Here is a 19,768-nt window from a genome sequence, read left to right as displayed (position 1 = left end):
TGATATTATTTCTTAGATATATTTTGACTTCATGAATACATGATTTTCTTATTTTCAAATCCACGTCAAAATCTTAATGATTTCATTTCCAATATTTTATCCGTAGTATTTATTGCAGCGTCATATAATTTGGAAAAGGCTTTCCCATTCTACAGATATCATCACTCTCTAAATTCAGTCCAAGAAAGGTTTCAAAAACCTTTATTTTAACCTTAGGTGCTTTTGATTTTACATAATATTAGAACTTAGTATAATTTAAAGGAGTTTAATGTGCGCTGAAAAAATTCACTTAAAAGCAAAGTGTCTGCCTTAAGTATAGTGCTCATGCAGTTATAAAAACATCCACCATTTAATAATTGAATTATTAGATGCATGTAAGCAAATTGAGGTTTTTTCACAAGCCAAATTTATGATAGCCGTTAGATGATTATTAAAGCTCAATTATTCAGTTCGAGAAAATGTAATACACGAATGGTAATAAATTATAGTTCATATAATACACTTAATAGATACGTAAACACGTCTTTATGGGAGATGTAAATCTAAATTGTGATAATGCTCTTTTTATTGATAAAAAGTAATTTTTTTGAAATAAAAGTAAGGACTTTTTTCGATGAAAAGGAATTTTTATTGTTTAAAACTGAGGCTAAATTTAAAAAACACTCTGCGGTTATGAGAGTTTTTTGGAATGGAATTGACCGATTGTCAAAATAGATCAGACAATAAAGAGTATCTCAAGCTTTACTATCAAGTATTAACGTGTCATAAAGTTCATTGAGATTAATCAATACATTTTGCTACCGCTTTACGTAAACAAGCGTGCTATTCCAGTGGGAAAACTCTAGGGATATCAATGGAAGGGGTCAAGTCTGATTCCGTGTTGTCCGTGTGATACTTTTATAGGTCTGTAAGCAGCTTGATTTTTCAGGTAGCATATCTTCCTTGGTAACCACAGGTGCCACAGGAAAAGGAACTGACTCCCCTACTCTGATGTGTAAATTTGACGCAACGTTGGACTTGTCATTAGATGAGCTCTATTTTCAACTATAATACCAACATTCCTTTGGATTATGTGCTTTTTTATTGGATTATCAAAAAATGTTCAAATTATTAATTGTGCATAGCATAATTTCGCGCATTGTTGATGGTGGTAACCAAAAGTAAAGACAAATTAAAGATTTTTCTGAGTAAAAAGTTTAATTTGCAGCATAGCTTTGTACGACTTGGAAACTAGTTCGTTGAGGGAAGAAGATGACCGTTGGATTGGAGGCTTTCGGGATGTTGGTGCGGTCAATTGGAGAAAATAAAACTGATGGAAATGAAACCAACGATGAAATTCCAGTCATAGTTGGAGAAGAGAGACGGCTGTCAGAAGAAATTAGAAAAAAAGCAGAAAAGTAGATGCAGGAGATAATATGAAGCAATGGGATGATGGAGATGGAATTGAGCGGGATAATCCCGGGAAAGCGAGGTAGAGAAAGAAATGTAATGGGACTTTTGGACAGATTAGAGGATGTAGAAAGTTTACATAACTAAATGAAGAGTTATTATAAATGTAGTATATACTATAGCTGAATCGTTGCAATCATATTTGATTGAGCTTACATGGAATACAATAATGTATAGTGGTACTTAGGTTCAGATTTTTGACATGTTGATCAACTTTAAAATTACGACAGTTTAGAATATATAATGCAATTTTGTTTAACCATTAATGTGTATAGTTTCAAGGAATATTTGTACAATCGTGTGCCTTCAAAGGATTACTGCTTAATTTAAATTGACAACTTCTAAATTTATTAATTGCTTAAATAGTAATAGCTATGTTCTTCCAAATAGGAACCAAATGGCAAAATTTTTCCAAAATCTTTTGAAAATTTCTTAATTTGTTTAAGAATATGTGTACAAAATACATTTTTAATTAGAATTTGCCTGTTGCAATTAATTTTCACGACAAGTCTATTGTACCTTTACATGCGTCTGTACCATGATATTTTACTACAGTCTCAATATTATTCTCTGTCTACACGAATACTTTTATTTGAGTTATTCCTGATTCTGTACGATCCCTTATTAAATTTAGATACATGAATTTGAGGCACGAGACGTATATGTGACATTAATGAAAAATACTTCAGATATGATCGTGCTCGTAAAAAATGAACGAACAAAAAAGCTATCTTTTCCAGTCGCACCAGAAAAGAATCACGTGGTGCTCTGTCGGACGAAGAATGGATATAATGACGTTGATTGGCCCGACCTTCTTACACATTTGAAGAGATAACATGAAACATGTATGGAGATGCGTCCACGGTTATGTTTAATTTGACATATGCAAAGTATCTCACAAACATCCGTAATAAACTTGATGAAATAAATGTCAGCCCTGAGAAACCAGCCATGAAACTATTGAAAAACAACTCTACATAAAAGAGGCGAGTGTAACGCTGTAAAACGTTACCTCTAAAGAACAGGCTCCCTTTATGAGGTAATTATGTGTCTTAATACGATATTAAGTAGCTGATGAGCCTAGTAAAAAAACTCTGCTAATGACAACAATTATGTTATAAATTTGATATAATATAAAGCTTGCGTTCTTCCAACGTGCATGAGTGGCAAATACCTCTTCTTCTTGAAGTAAATATGGAGTCCACCGGTTGTTAAAATTCAAATTAAAAAACAGAGATGCTACGCCATCGTTTACTTCCTATGACACATTTTTAAATCACATGATATCAGGTACCAGAAATTGCTTATTCATTGAAAAAAGGTCGTCTTAAAGTTACTCTTTCGTAGTAGTAGTAAATAGGGGAGGCGACCTACTGCTGAGGTCATTTGCGCCAAAGGAGATGGACAGGAAAGGATGAAGGGTGGAGAGAAACCCAGTGTCAGCATTAGCCTACTCTTAACGAAAGGCGCCAAGGGGTCTTCAGCTTAATATCCCATCCGAAGGACGGCGTAATCACTCAAAGTGCCCTCCACAAAGCACCTCAAGTAGGGATCGAGATACCTCTGAAAACTATTCAACACCGCCGGGATATGAACCCGGGCCCTCTGGGTGGGAAGCCAGTACAATAGCCACCACACCATCTCGATCCTCTTACTCTTTCGTGCTGGTCATGTGGAAAAAAAATTATTTATACCGATTAAATTAGTCCATGATTATTTCAAAAATAGGATACGTTGGTATTCTCCGCAAACAGATGCATAATTGAAGTTATAAAAAGAAATAATATTTTAACAGACAATATGAAATGTGTAATCAGCGGTTTTGGTTATGAATTGATATAATTTAAATCGAACAAAATTGTGTTCATTTTTACGTAGCTGTAGTGATTTTCCTCATTTTTTTACGCTAAATAAAATTAGATTTTATTTTATTACGCCTGATTCTTGTGGTTATACAATTCAATATATTCATTAGTTCAATTCTAGAAGGTTAATATTTACGCAATTAATAAATATTTACGTTTTATACTTTTATTTATAAATTAAATGGAAATATTTGTATTCTGGAACACCTAATTTTATTTTCGAGATAATGTTGCTTTCATGATTGGGATTTGAATTGTCTTCCTTAATTATCGTACAGATGTTTTGGAAGTTAAATGCACGTCTTCCATTTCCCAAAAATAATCGTTTTTCTTCATTTGCCACGCTGCCTCATCTAGCCTCTATCGTTTATTCCTCAGACGATGAAGTAACTATTGTGTTTCTCTGAATATGTCATTTATTTCATGTCATAATGTGAACTTTATATAGATGTTGCACTCCCAGCTCAAACTTTTATGTGGCAAAGAGTCAAAACTATGGGTTCTTAAATTCTTGGTGAATTTAATTGCTTGGTCAAGAGTATTGTGCATATGATGTTCACAAATGCCGATATAATGAATGCCTCATGCCATTGCAAATATTAAATTATATTTTAGAGTATTATTTTGTCTTGCCAATCCGTTTATGAGCACAGCTTATGAATTACAATTCTCCTTAATATTTCCGACATTGTAAAAGCATTGTGTTAAATTATCTTCTCCGGCGGATCAAACTCCGAATGCATGAACACATAATACAAGAGGAATTTTCATGCTCGTTATTTTTCTTAGATGTCCCTTAAAGTTTGAGTATGTTGACACTTTTTTCTCTGAAATGAAACAGGAAAGAATTTATGAATGCTTAATATTTTTATAAATATAGGGTGTATGTGAAATTGAATCAAATTAATAATTCCTCATATTGTCTAATACAAGAGTAATACGTCATTCGCGATATAGGGTTCTGAAAGAGCCTCTTTTAAAGTCTACTGAAAATGCTGAAATCAGTTAAGCCATTCAAGCTTGATTGTGGGCACAAGTTAGCACTTGAGCTTCATTGAAGATTATGCAAGATGCATTGCTTCAGAAACCTTAAGTAGAACACTGAATGCAGTTTTTTTCATAAGAAACGTACTCTTACTTCTACAGTTTTGTTAACTTATGCTCTTTTAAATCCCTGTTGTACTCCTTTGACTTGGCTCAAGATACTGCTCTTTACATTTTCAGTTATCTCGTAAACAAGCAATTCACTACTTTTCAGAAGTGCTCCATGCATAATTGAATAAATTTATTAAAGCTCTGATGTAAAAGTATGCAAGGAGTTTACTATGGTAACAGAATTCCTCTCAACGGATGGGTTTATGATTAAATTAAATCGTGTTTGTCTTTATTCCCATACAATGACGAAGCCCAGATAACTTAAACTTATTTTTGTTTAAACTTTATAGCAAACAGTAAAACAAATGTCGAATAAAGTTGTGACATAGGAACAAATGTATGAGCATATTATGCTTGATGTTAAAGAAGTGTGCAGTACATATATAGTACATGTCGTATGACTCCACAGAAAAAAGATATTTTTGATTTATGTCCGTTCATTACATTAAATGTGTCATTCAGGAAGAAATATTTAAATAGCAGCGCCTCCATTTCTATGGCGTTACGTGTTTGCATGTTGAGCTTGCATTTTGTGGAGAAAAAGAGGAAAGGCTCGTCTACAAGTGAATTCAACGGAAATAAACGGCGGAGCTATTTTTGGTCGCCTCTTTCCGTCGACATTAGTCGACGTTTTTTCTGGTCTTAAAATATAAGCTTGAAAAGACTTTAAAGGTTGGAATTCCAGATTTTCAGAAATAACATGGAAGTAAAAAAAACAACCTGCACCATCAGTGCATTAAATACTTATTCTCTAGAGCATTGTTACCATTGCGTGCATACTTTGTTTCTGGGTAACTTTGACGCTCCTGTGTCAGGCAAAAATATTGCTCCAAGTTAAAACAGCATGATCTCGTTAATTTACCCAACGGGACTGGTTGTGAATCTATGGTTTCAGATTGAAAACTTTGAGCTTAACATTTCATATAAGACTGGATTTCTTCAAAACCTTTAATGCTATAGATGAAAGAATATTTCCGTTATATCATTAAGCGTTTCACCCTCTTTGGAAAATTACTCCCTCAGAGCATATTTTAATGCTATTTTCTCCGAAATGTATGTGAATATTATCAGGCGAATATATGGGTAGAATTTATACATTAAGATGCATTAAGAGCTTGGTTACAAAAAGATATCATATTAAAATTTTCTAAAAATGCATTTCCATGACACCCAGGATGACTTTGGTATCATCTTGTGTAATGATAATTGAATTTTCAGGAAACCTGAGCAAAGGAAGCAGTAGTGTATTTCACCAGAAAAGTCTCATATTTTACTAAAGGCAGGCTCTTACCAAAACTGGAAATTTCGAAATAAAAAATATTTTATATTTGAAAGAAAATGTATTTTAAAAATTCTTATATTATTGATTTTTTAGTTCAAAAAGCTTTGATCTTGGAGACTTTGGACTTAGTTTTCATTTACTTAACTTAGTCTTACAAACACAGTAATTTTTATCCCAATCCCTAAATGCCAGTTACCGTAACTTGAAAAGCAAAACTCGTTGTGGCTCAAATTTTATCATTTGCGTAGGTGCATTATGAAGTATCAAGTAATTATTTGGGTTTTATTAATAATTAGCGATTAATTCAAAACCTTACTTCCATTTAAAAACACCTGTATTTAGAAACGTTTTTAATGCATACAAAATCACAATTTTAAAATAAGATATGTATTTATTTAGCCTAAATTAATTTAATGAATGGTATTCCAATTAGAATCGGTACGTTATTAGGGTAAGAAAAATTATAATTTCCCTCATTAATAATTACGTTTAATGACTAATCATATAAACCATAAGCCACTATTCTGAGGTTACTTTCTTTTTTGACTGATGGTATTGTGTTTAGCCTGTCTCTATTCATTATTATAATGCTAGCGCATAACTCAGGAAATTTCATTTACTCCCATGGTACTCTCTCTCACGGATACGGTAACCTCCACGCTCTTTGTCCCGGGCAAAAGCTTATTCATTCCCCTTTGACGACCTGATTTAGCCACCGAGCCGTCAAGCGTTTAATAAGCCCCACGGTAATGACCATAACTTTGCTTCTTCGTCCCCAGGTTGCAGACGTGCTACGTCCAATCTCCCGCCTACCCGGGCATTTACCCACGCAACCTGCGCTGCCTCTATCGCCTCAACACACGGCTGCCTTTCATCAAGCTGTACACGGAGAACGAGGCGTTCAACGTGGACGGGCAGCGGTGCGAGAACATCATGACCTGCCCCATGCGCCCCATCACATCTGCCTCCACCTCCGAGTCCCTCACGGCGGCCGTGTACACAGGCTCCGCCCGCGACTCCTACTTCGCGTCGGCCGCCGCGTCCTCCGCTGCGGCCGCCGCCTCACTCCCCTCCGGCACCGTCATCCAAGCAGGTCCCTTCTTCTACCCGTCTTCCTCATCGGCCGTGTCGTCGTCCGCTGGCCCCTCCGCATCCTACTCGTACACCACCCACTCCCCAGAGTGCCCCTATGACCTCGTAAGAGTGTGGGACTGGGCGGGTGAGAAGCAGGCGGCGGCCGCCGCAGCCGGAGAAGGAGGAGGCGGGGGTGGCGGAGGAGGCGGCGGAGGAGAGGGTGACGGCGACGATGGGAGCGGGAAGAGCGGGGGCGGGGGGAGGGGGCGGGGGGGCGGCGGTGGGGGCGGGGGGCAGCGGTCCCGAGGACCCTCCCAGGGGCGACCCCCCCCAAGGCCCTTCGCCCCCGTGGTCATTGGCACCTTCTGCGGTGTGGGAAGGTTCCCACACTCCATCGTGGGCACGGGAGAGGACCTCCTACTCGAATTCATAACCTCCCCCGCGGGGCCCCTCCTGGGCACCGGGTTCCACTTCAACGTGGGTAGCTGGCCTGGCCACGTTGACTCCCCTGGGACCAGGAAGGAGGGATCACGGTGCGTGGTCATTTTTAAAAATTTTCACCCCGGTCCATATTCAGAATTCCACCTCGGTGACGAAGACCTTGGTCCTTCATTTAGCATGCTCCGAATCAAAGTGTGTTCCGTTAAGGTCTGCTAACATTCCCTTGGGAATGTTTGATCTCTCTTGCGTAAGATTTTAAGTGTTTCACTTTCGTGTGTGTCAATAAAAGAGGTTCCCTTTCTGCTGGGAGCCCTTTGAAGGTATGCCTTTAATTCCCTGCAGATGAAGTCTACAAAGGCGACTTGTCGCGTGCATGAATTCGATGGGGGTAACTCTTCCTAATGTATTTAGATTGCAAAAACGGTACGCTTTCGGAATTTAGTTCACCTTTTACCACAGAGAATTGATTTAAAGAGCTTTATTTCTAAATAAAACGTTTATCCAGATGAAATTTACCATCAATTATTTAAATTTTTTTACATGATCAAAATATTATTTTTGCTTTTCCTCTGAACTCTTTCAAAAATCTAGCGTTTTATCAAACTACGCGGAATGTCAAAATTGTGATGAAAACTTGTACAAGATATTCAATCTATTTTCTTAAAGGAAAAATATCATAATTATATTCTTGAACCAGTGACAGCCACGTGACAAGTCGATTGCTGATGAATAATCAATTTATTTTTTCTCACAATGATAAGAATGTCTTTTTATTGGTAAACGAAAGAATGCTACCAGTAATGTTCTGGTAAACCAATTGGCATTTTCAAAAGTGTTAGTATAGTATAAATTCCAATTCCATTTTAAAGCATAGTTCATTATTTCTGCCTTTAATTTCACGTGCCATACACACTACGTTTTATTTAACTTAGATTTTGTAAAATTTGAAAATCTTAAATAATTTGAAGCAATGAAAGAGGACACCGCATACTTCTTTAATCGACAGAAATCTGGTAAAAGTTTCATGCCATTAGGCGGTTACAAAATCTACTTCACTCTAGTCCATATGGGGACAAAGATCATTGATGTACAAATATGATTTGTTTTCCCACTCTAATTGGGGAAGTCAAATAGATCACAACCCATTTGATAATGTAGTATATGTATGCTCACTTGGCGTTTTCGTGAATTATCCACGAAAGTTTTTCTTCACCACACTAGTGTTATTCAACGGGCTGCCACTTGGACTGCGAATTCGTTCCAAACATAAAATTGGACCGGCTTGAACGGCATAAATCTATTCATTTGCCCATTCACGATTTAATTATCGGGCGTCTAGCCCACATATACGCCGACGGACCGAGACGCGGCAACACGGGGAGGGGGATGGTTGGGTTGGACGTGAACTGGAGAGCGGTGGAAGGGAGAGAGCCAGGCGTGGGAGTGGGGCTGTGTCGGACAGATACGAGTGGCAATGAGGAGAGCGGGCCAACGGTTGTCCCTACCCCTCTCTCTCTCTCTCTCTCTCTCTCTGTCCATTCTCTCTCATTCCCTCCACCCCCCCTCCGTCCTCTCAGCGGTCCGACCGCCCTCGCTTCAGCTTGGCCAGCCCTCCCTACCGTCCACCGATTCGCCCTCCCAGCGTTCCGTTCTCTCTACCGGTCGTTAAAATTCGCGGAGGGTTGCGGATCGGGACGGAAGGAAAGAAGAGAGAGAGTCAGAGGAATCTCCATCTCTGTACCCACTCCTCCCCCCCATCCCTCGCCGAATCCGTCTTCAACTGTGAAACTAGGAGATTCCTGTGAAAACTGCAGAGGTCGCGCGTTCGAGGGATGAGAGCGATGGAATTACCTCCATTTCACCTGGACGCTTAGAGGGAGAGGTGCGCCCTAGACACGTGGAATCGCTCAGTGGGAAATGGAGAGGGAGGGGAAGGGAGATGAAGAGAGAGGGGGAGATAGGGACGATAGCGAGACTGGGTTTTCCGATCGTCCCTCGGGAATGACTCTCAGGCGAATAAAACGTATTCAGACGTCGACTACTTATTCGTTTTCATTCTACCGATTCGTTTCTCGGAGTCCAGACGCATTGGGAGAGGTCGAGGGAAAAGGGAGCGGTGGGGGCTGCTAGGGAAGGGGAGCAAAGGGGAGTTGAAGGGGCCGGCAGTTTAGAGAGAGCATTAGCCGGGTTGATGGAAATGAGCAAAACACTCGCCGTGGCACAAAATGTTTGTGAAAGACGGAAGACGTGAGAGGGAAACCAACTTGCTTCGTCGAATGGGGATACTTGATTGCAACCGTGAAGTGGGGAAGGGTTATAGCTGTAATATTTTGTTCTAGAGTGATGGAGATATTCAAGATATAACTAGCAATGTTAGCCTGTAAATTACACTTACGGTTTACGTTCCTTTCTGTCATTTAATAGTATGTAAACCTTCAGTATTCTCAAAGTTTTCATTGGCGATAAAAAAGAGGTTGGAGACTTTTCATATTTTTTATAGAGGAATTTTTCGACCGGATAAAAAATATCAGAATATCTAAGGTTTAACCAATTGGAAGGTTGTGTATCGGGCTGGGTTTCAATTATAACTAAATAAAAAAATATATATTGATTAAAATTATAGACGTGTATCGTAAGTTCCAACATTGAAACAAGCCATATGCATGTAGAAGAGAAAAATATAATTTTAGCTTTCTGTTATTTACACTTTTACCTCATACTTCGTTTGCGAACACCAATTTTGCGATGAATTCCAAGATATCACCACCGTAGTTAATATACATTTTAATTAATGTGTCATACATTTTATTTTCAAAATATTATGTCATCAGAATTAGGAAAAATCGAAGAGAATGCATAATGAAATTGAAACTAGTGCCGTACCGCGTATTTAGACTAAACCTTTTATCTATAAAGACAAAGATGAATGAATTAATTGAAATATACAAAAGGACAAGTAAATTCAACGGTAGAGGAAATACAGATACCGCTGACGCAAGGGAAGAAAAATTCAATAAAGAAAACGACGCAACTCTGATCCTTAAAGCCCCGTCTGGCATGGATGAGTCGAGGGAAAGTGGTTGGGGTGGGAAAAAAGATGAATTGGGGAGTTTGATCAGGGGAGAACGAGACAGATGAAGTTAAGAATAGGAGGGGAGAAAAGCATAGGTCTCATGGTTTTCCTATGGGAGCAGGGATGGGGAATTGGCTGGAATTAAAAAATACGAGGCATGGCGCCGGAGAAGAGGGAGTAGAGGGTGGAGTGAGTGAGCAGTGGGAGGGGTTTTGTCGGGACCCTGCGTTTGGGAGGGACGGGGAGGTCCCCACTTGAAGTGTCGTGGTCGTCTGGCCTCAATAGACTCCCTGCCATTCCCTCGAGACACCCCTACCCCCTGTCCTCTTTACTCTCAACTCTTCTCGCCTGCCCTTCCCCACAAATCCTCTCACTCACAGAATCCTTTCTGTCCCATACACCCACCACCCGTTTCCCCACCCTTGTTCAGCCATGTCCTGTGTGAGGATACGTGGCCCCGAGATGGCAATGGATCTTTCCCTATTTGAGGGACCATTGGTCAGGAGGATAGAGAATAACATTCTCACCTGGTCCACGTGAACAGCCAAGATGAAATAAAATCTCCTTTTGTAACAGACCTCTTTTCTTGTGCTCCCGTTTTAATCATTATCTCACGTGACTTATTTCTATTTAAATATTTTTGCATCGAACGTACATGTTATCGGATGACATATCATATCAACTCAAGAGTTATAATTTTCAAATTAAATTAAATTATTTGAATCCCCACCCTTCAATTATTTTGGTCTATTTATTAAAAAAACTACTTATTTTGGGCGCATTTTTATTCACTAGCTTGGCTATGGTGGTTGTTTTGTGTAATGACGTCTTCACTCCATAATCCATTACTTTTTACCTGTAAATAACTACGTTTTTTCTGCAATACCTACAATATTGAAATCTGTTTTTGATGGTTTTAATGTGTATCTCTCGACTGCACTCACAACAATATCCTGTTTGAAAATATTTTTCCGGTGGGTCAAGAAGCAAAAAGAATATAATACTTGGAATTACGCGTGAATAAAGACATAATAATCCTTTCTCCCTCTGGTCTTCTGCAGCATGAGGCCTTCAATCCCACTTCCATCACTGCAATGTTCGGATCATTGAAGAGGAAAGGGTATTGGTGTAAGCACTTTTCCAACCACCCCAAAGTCGAATCACTCCTCGCTTAGGCCTCCGCATCCCAATTCCGCAGTACCTCCTTTTAACGCTGAGCGAGTCCCATTAAAAAGAAGTTTCCCTCAAATTGGTCGAATGGGTGGGGTTTAGGGTAAATTTTTCGGTTCCCTCCCGTCTTTTATTTCACTCGGCCATTCATCCTTGGCCTCGGGACGACCGTACCCCTTGGATGCGTGATGATTTGTTTAATGGCTTTCTTCGCCTGCATACAATGCATGGGCGTCCAGAGTATCTCGCTAATCTGTGATTTACTCCTCCCCATTCCGCGCGACAGAGACGTACATTTGCATTTCCCCGGGTCCATTAAGTCCGCCTTGCAGTGATATCTGGCGTTTACGTTTTATTATTTGCTACTGCCGGACTATAAATTTTGGATCCACATCATATTCTCGTTTGGATGAAATGTGATGCAAGATCTGGGACGTCCTATTTTATCCCAACATTTTAGAATATTTTAAGAAGGATGGAAGAAATGCATTAAAATACATAACAAGAAGAAAATTGATAAATTTAAAGAAAACAAGAGAGCAATTGCGAAACGCTGAAACGATTCAACGCCGTAGGATTGAGATTATATCATGTATGTTATTGTTTCCTATTATGGAAAAAAGTATTTTATTGATTTTATTGAGACATAAAAATACCCTCAAAATGATAGGTCTGTAAACCAAAAAGTCACTGTTTATTCATGTGTGAGTTAATTTAATTTTAGTTACCAAGATTAAAATTCATACACGTATTTTAATTTCTTTCTCATTCTTCGAAAATGGCACATTATGTATAGTACAAATGTGACAATGATACATACGCATTTGAAACTGAAAATTTCAAAGCAAATAATATCTTACAAGGAATTTCATGAAAATTAATATGCATATTAATTAGAACAAAATTCAATTGACAATTATTTGAAACTATTAAATAACGACATTATTTTCTGTGATCATTGAGCTAAAATAATTAAAATTGATTTTTCTGCTATCGTCACTTTACTTACAACACTGAATTCAGTTTTAAAGAGAAGTCTTTAACATCAAAACAGGGAAAATGAGGTTGCAGCTAAACATAAGTTCATTAGTCGATAGGCCATCTTCTGCTTTTGAAAATCATATTATGCTGACTACGAGTGAATATGAGCTCTGTTTACGAAAATTTATTTCCTCTTGGCCATTCGTATTGCTGTAATTTATTTCATGTTCCAAAATTGAAGCTACGTTTTCAAATCATATTCTTGACCCACTTCCAAAGCAGTTTTAACGAATCAACAATACAATGAAATGGCCCCGGTGACGCTTCCTGTCAAACCTGCAACATGACGCAACATGATTAGGCATTTGATCAGCTCTACGGCTGTAGACAGAGAGCATTCAACCTGTCCCATAAGGCCATCCATAAAGCTTATCTTCAGGTTTTGAATATTAACCGACCAACAACAGTTATCAACCCAGGGGTTAGTTCGATAGGCGAGGGCATGGCTTCCACCGCACAAAGCACTATGGTGTATGAAATCTACGTACACCCACCGGTTAGAGGTGCCAACAACTTACCATGTGACTCTTTCACTTTCCCGGAAAATCTATTTGCCAAATGGAGCGTTTAGATGTACAGTGAAAAAGTTGGTCGTAGAGGCACGTGGGTAGGCGTAGACTGAAGGCTTTTGACATATTAGTGTGAAGGAGAATGGAAAAAATGAAAAACATGGATTGAATAAAATGTAATACGTCCTAGGCATGGCATGGTAAAAGAGAGGATTATAGGAGTACTTTAAAGAATCCAGGAAAAATAGGTTCAGGAAATAAAGTATCAATGGGCTGATAAAGACTGCAATAAAAAGTAAACTTCTGGATAGAAGGGAGGCAGGAAAGGAGTCATCATGTTGGATGATATAAAAGCAAGCAGATTTATGTGAATTTGAAGAATGTATTATTGTTGTGCAGATTTTAGAGTATTTATTTGTAGTATAAAAGCGGGGCTTAGACATGCAACGGAGCGTTAGATCCTACCTTGAGATGTATGTTACCATTAATAATAATATCCAGAAATCTTCCTGCGTGCAATTTCTTTGAAGAAGCTCCACTTGACCATACACCCGAATCCTTATGGTTGACATCAGAATACTATCAGTGTTGTCCCATTAAATATCAGGTCAACATAAATATTTTTACACCAATGTCTATCGTACTTTCCTGAGGAACATAGTTCATTTTCTGTTAATCTTTCATTTCTCCAGGTGTGACTGGGAGCTAACAGCAGAGGCGTTGGAGGCGGCTGGAGACTCTGAAGGAATATTCCTGTCTGTGGCGCACTGGTATCCGCCCCACACGTCCTGCACGTACTTGATGAGGGGCCGACCTGGCGAAGTCGTCCGTCTATATTTCCCAAGGTAATTATGGCTTATTTTTCTCAAAAGCATTGTAATTTTTTATCTTCAGCAACTTAACCAAATCAGTATAATTTTCAGACAGATGGTCGTCGTTTAAATAGGACAATTTGAACGAGGTCAGAGTTATGTTACGTTATTAGGGTTAAAATAAATAGGATAGCTTAAACGGTAAATCAACAATATAGCTTAGTCTCCCCTTTTGAAATTTACAAGGAAAAAGGACAGAAGAGACGGGCAAGTTTCATTTTCATAAGTTAGTATTGCAGTTCACATCGCACCCTGTGTCTCATTTGATTACGACACCGTGGAAATCATCGGTAAATTGGAGAGTATTGTTGAACTTAGAGAAAGAAACTGTCAAACGGGTAGGAAGATTTAATAATACGCATTCTTGCTTAGCATAATTGACGTTCACGAGACAAATGGTGATGCACTGGCAAAGTTTTTCCAATCTCGCTCATACAGACTTCTTCCAATATGTTATTATGGCCGGTGTTTTGAAGTCGCACTCTCGCAAGAACTTGAAGCTTGCGAAATGTTTTTTTATAGATTACCTAGCCACTGGGGATCAATAAAAATAAGTCCTTCAGGTAAGGTAATCCCTAATAACCTTTATAAGTCTGGTAACACAAAGTTATTATTACTATTTACATTTTGCGAAACATACCGAATATATCAATATACCAAATTATAATATCAACTAAAACCGATGTGTCGCAATGAGTTATGCCTCTACAGAATGTTTTCAAATTTTTATCTAAAACCCCTTATTTTATTACTTACTTGAAAGTATTTAAACATTTACAAGGTATGGCATATGACCTGTTGGAATGTATTTATCTAATGCTCGGGCTCATTAATATTTTACACTTGTTACTCAAGATAAAAATCATTTCATAGCCTACGCAAATCATATTTTCTCTTTGAGTATATTTTATTTTTAAACTATAAAATTGGTTAACTTGTGGCACTAAATTCTAGTACATGCATGTATATGGAAATTGTGTAACGGGTGAATTAGGTGTAAAAATAAAGAGGTAGAATCGCTTGTTAGAAAAATATCAAATATAAAAAAAAATATCCATATGAATGATGAAATCGACTCGAAATTTTATTGTTATGACTTTGTTCCGACAAAGCATTTAGTCTTGAGTATTTAAAATAATTTGTCAACATCAGAGTTAATTCCATAAAAGATATGGAGTGGAATTCACAACGTTTACCTTCGCATTTTCTTTTATATAAGGGAAATTCAACAAACTTAAGCCTCAGTTGTGATTCCATTTCACCAAAAATAACTATAACCTAGGTTAGTACAGAAAAAAAGAAGTCTGATTTATAGCATCCGATTTATTTCTTGCGGCTACTTCCTCGCCATGGATTTTGATGGAATCGTAGCAAAGTGTAGAATACTCTTTGTCGATATTCACGCATTTGCCAGGCTTTATTCAATGGAATTGGTAAAAACGTTGTCGTTCCGCTCACTGTATTAAAATTACTTTAAAAATATTGTATTAAGGTTTATGGTTAAAATGGAATTTTTGGAATATGAGAGAAATTAGCCGTCATTTTTCTCATGTGCTGGTCCTTATGGTTTAAATGGTATAAGCTTTTTGAACAATTTGATTAATTTCTTAGTCAGAAAAGTTATTAAATAAATCAATTTTCTTAAAATTCATGTGAAATTTGCAAAACCAATGGCTACAAAATTTTCTTTTCGGAGCATACATTTTTATTTGTAAGTTATTTGATTTTTTTACTAAAAACCAACGTTCTGATTTTCCAAAATGCTTTGTTTTCCTTTCACGAGTTGATACTGAAAAAACGTACATTTCCGTATAGAAAACCGCAAAATGCATTTCTTAAACGCAACAAGTTGACAACCAAAGCGCAAAGAAGCTGGGTTTAGCCCCAAATACTGTAGATTCCCTATAACAAGATCCTCTTTCTCCTGGATTAAATAAAGAGAGCAAAATAAAATAAGCTTATCCGCGCGTGGAAAAACAAAATAGGGCACGAAGAATTCCAAGAAAGACAAGCGTCCCTATAAACACTTCGTCGGCACCGTTTCGTTGGCTCCTTACTAGTTTCCTTATCTGAACCCTTTGGAGATTGGCCGAGTTCCAAAATTGGTTGAAGAGAGGGGCGTAGGCGGGGGGTGGAGGACGGGATGGGGAGGTGATTTGGAGGAAAAGGGTGGGCGGGTGAGTGTGGGAGAAAATGACACTCGAGGATCGAAGGTGGTTGTTTGCGGGATCGGGGCGGTGGGCAGGGAGGATGAGGAGGAGGAGGGAAGCGGTAAACTGGCGCACAGAGGAAGCAGAGGATGCCGAGTGCGAAGGCCAGCAGGGGAATGCGGGCAAAGGCGTAGCGGTGTGTGTGTGTGTGTATCTCCGTGTGCGGGAGGGAGCGAAGGGATATGCGCCGGCGATGCCAAGCGGAGTTTAAAGTGGAGTTAAATCCCCCCCATCCCCCGAGAGTGGGGCACTGGGTCGCTCTCGGTTTCCCACACGCAGAGAGACTGACTACTCCTTCCGCCCACTCCTTCCCTCTCGAGTCCTTTCCCGAGGTGGTGTCACCCAGACCCGAGTGTGATGCTCTCGTGATACGACGGTGAGAAACGCAAAGGCGTGAGCGTTTGCGTTGAGATCAAGGAGCGTCCAAGTCAAGTTCGTTCGGTTCTCGCCTCGTCGTCGCTCGGTCCTCTGCTGGCTCACGCGAGGGTGAGAGTAGCCGACTAGGTCGTAACATCCCGACCTTCCCCCTTGTCCCCCCACTCTTCTGTCCGCATGAGAGTTAAGTGCGGCATCCAACGATCGCGTGATCGATCTCTGATATCCCGTCCTCGCTCAATTTATGCCTGGAATCGAGACGTGAATATAGAGCACTGTGATCGCTTACGTCATGGGAAGACCTAAACCATCGCCAAGGCTAATCCCACGAGAGTCATTGTTACTCCGGGCATTGAGTTTATGTAGAGATTACTGGGAAGAAAATGATTTTATTTTAATTGTTCCTTGGCAATTTAGGATCACCGTCTATTCTTACTTGGATATTTTTGATCTTCAAGGCAGGTAATTAAAGTTTAATAATGTAAACGACCTCGAAACTAACAAAATTGATGACAACCGCTGAAGGACTGCATCCACACTATATCACTTCTGACAGCTTTTGTTTCCGCTTAATATATTGATTTCTGTTAATATTATCGACTGATATGCATCCCCCTATACTCAAAGAATTGAATGATTCTATATCTGTTTAACTTATTATAATTATAAACACGGTTAATTATAATATGCTGAAGAAAATACTTTTATCAAATAGTAAAGAATGCGTTACTGAAGATTTATCTGGTAATGAGTATTTGTGGTACCTACGAGTACGTACCTCATTTTTCTGTTGTTAATTGATGCTTTCAGATATTTTGATAACTTACAAATTATCAAACAAAATAATTAAGTTAGCGTAAAAAGGATTACTTGGGTAGAACATTTACCGAATGCACTGAAATAATAAATATCGATTTTAGGTTCATGTAATCACCTATATTTTACCTAATTACCTTATTTTGGCAACAATATAGGTGTACCTTTCATTGAATATTTTTTAAAGCCAAAGTTGAATGCTATACTATAGTTGTTCCGTTGCAATGAATCCTAAGTGAACTTAAATAAACGTTAATATGGATAATCATTGATTTTGATATATTCATATATTTGTTTTGCTTAGGTAAATATTCGAATACGTCATATATGCATTAAAATCACGGTAAATAAACATACAATAAATGATTTACTGTTCATGTATTGCTATCAGCATGTATTTCATGAAAAAATAACGCGTAAGACCTCTTTCAGATAATTTTTAGTGCTAAAATAAAGAGGTTTTATAATTCATTAGTTAAAATTTTTATTTAATTTGATCAGAAGAATGAGTGCCAAACAGATTTAAAGTCACCAGTACAGTACAAGAGTCTAAGCAAGTCCTTCAAAATGATTACAATTTAAGTTTGATAAAACTGTTAGAATTCTACGCAGCTGCGAACAGACTGGAGCAGAATTAACGGGCATCCGGGTGAAACGTATAAACGGTTTTATTGGCAAATATAAATCGACTGCAGACGAGCTGCGCTTGCATCATTCGGTGATTATAATAAAATAAACACGGCGACGAGCGGGCGCGCTTACATACACACACTCAAAACACACACTCACCAACAAGCGCACCGCAGACTCACATGGCTGCTTTTTCGCGGAACCTGACGACATTCGGAAGTCACTGCTGAACGGAGACAAATCCACGCCGACCAACGGGGGGTCATTAAAAATGTGAGTAAAAAAAACATGAATTCAAATTCTTCTCATTCGCCTAATTGTCGTAGCATTTCACCAGGCACCAGCTGCATTCGTCCGCCGAAAAAGTAACTCTAGTATTTCCACGAGAGAAACAGCCAAAGAACATCTTCTCCCTCCGCCCCTCCTCTCTCTCTTTCTTTATACCGCACTCTACCTCTCCGAGCCTCCTTCTTTCTCTCCCTTACCCCCCACCACCCGAGGGAAGATTCCAGCGAGAGGAGACGGGAGGGTGGGTAAGAAAATAATTAGAGCCACCGCTAAGGACTCGGTGAATTAGTCACGCCTTAAAAACATCCACACAACATCTGTCTCCGTTCCTCATGCCCACTCTACTCAACCCACCCTCCCCCCTCTGTCTCTCTGTCTCACTCGTCCCGTGAAAGGTATATGTTGACGCTTCATTAATTTGAGAGAGGAGGTGGAGGTGGGAGAGGAGGAAGGGAGCGATGCAATGGAGAAGGAAGAGAAGGAGGACGTGGAGCGAAGCCGTCGGGTGCGGGCGGCAATGCCCTCATTAAAGGACGTAACGAGACGCCCTGAGGCACTCACGCGTTTGCATCAGAATCGTCCTGTGCTGAGGAGAGGTGTTTTCGGGGTTGAAGAGAGAGAGAGAGGACACGGGAGAAAGGGAAGGAAAGGGACGGTGTCAGGGTGAAGGAATGAGGGTGTGGTGGATCGAGGTGGGGGAATAAAAGGGTAAAGGGCGCGAAGGTTGAGGGTGGATGAGGAGGAAAGTCGGACGGAGAGGGGAGTGGGTTGGCAGGTGGCGAGGGGTTGAAGAGAGGAAGGAGTTGATGAATGAATGAATGAATGGGTTTTCCACTTCCGCTATGCTTTTATATTTTTTTTATTCCGTGTTTTTGATGAATGGGCGAGGAAAAGGAAGGTTGGCACTTACCTCTTTAACTCGATCTAATGCCGTAGAGATGGCATTATGGAGGCTATCTGCCGTCTAAAAAAATTAGGGTCTGCACGTTTGAGTTTTTTTTCGTTTCTTTTATTTCCTGGGTGTCTTGAGCTAGATTCTCTCCTCACTTTTCTTTTTCTCTCGTCATAGAAATAAATTTCACGGTGCATTTGGGGTTTCAGGTTAGCATAACGACCTCCCTCGGAGTTTTTTTCTCCATTCATCATTAATTTGCGAGAGGACTCGTTTAGGTAGAAGGCGAGAAAGGGTATATTTTATGTCTCGTAGATGATGACCTGAAAAGTCGTAGTTTTTCGCATGGCAGACTTCACCAAAATTGGACATTTTTTTTAATTTCTCCCTGAGACGAAAATATTTTTAAACCGGAAGTTCTCTGTTAACCAGATAAAATTTAGAGTTGATCTTTTATGCCCAGTGATCTTATTCTATCTCAAAACAATTCAAAGGAAATATCTTGCTGTTCTAAAAATTACAATTTTATTATAAAATATCTTTTGAAATTTGGCTTAAATTGTGAATTATAGGTTTTCAAGTCCTGGCTAAATATATATCTTATAAATAGGGCATATTATGGAGTA

General features: G+C 39.0%; 1 protein-coding gene across 1 annotated transcript in view; it reads left to right on the top strand.

The window, feature by feature from the left end:
- The window catches only part of LOC139690016 (uncharacterized), a 569,066-nt gene that overhangs the window by 532,661 nt on the left and 16,637 nt on the right, over positions 1-19,768 (top strand). The window contains exons 4-7 of the mRNA XM_071587196.1: positions 6,531-6,714; positions 6,934-6,976; positions 7,169-7,358; positions 13,752-13,904. Of these exons, the coding sequence (XP_071443297.1) occupies positions 6,531-6,714; positions 6,934-6,976; positions 7,169-7,358; positions 13,752-13,904 (570 nt within the window). The remainder of the gene's footprint in view (positions 1-6,530; positions 6,715-6,933; positions 6,977-7,168; positions 7,359-13,751; positions 13,905-19,768) is intronic.

Source organism: Hetaerina americana, unplaced genomic scaffold, assembly GCF_022747635.1.
Source record: "Hetaerina americana unplaced genomic scaffold, ioHetAmer1.1.p SCAF_3, whole genome shotgun sequence".
Taxonomy (NCBI): Eukaryota; Metazoa; Arthropoda; class Insecta; order Odonata; family Calopterygidae; genus Hetaerina; species Hetaerina americana.
Note: the sequence above shows the minus strand (reverse complement) of the source record. Positions and strands in the feature narration are given on the sequence as shown.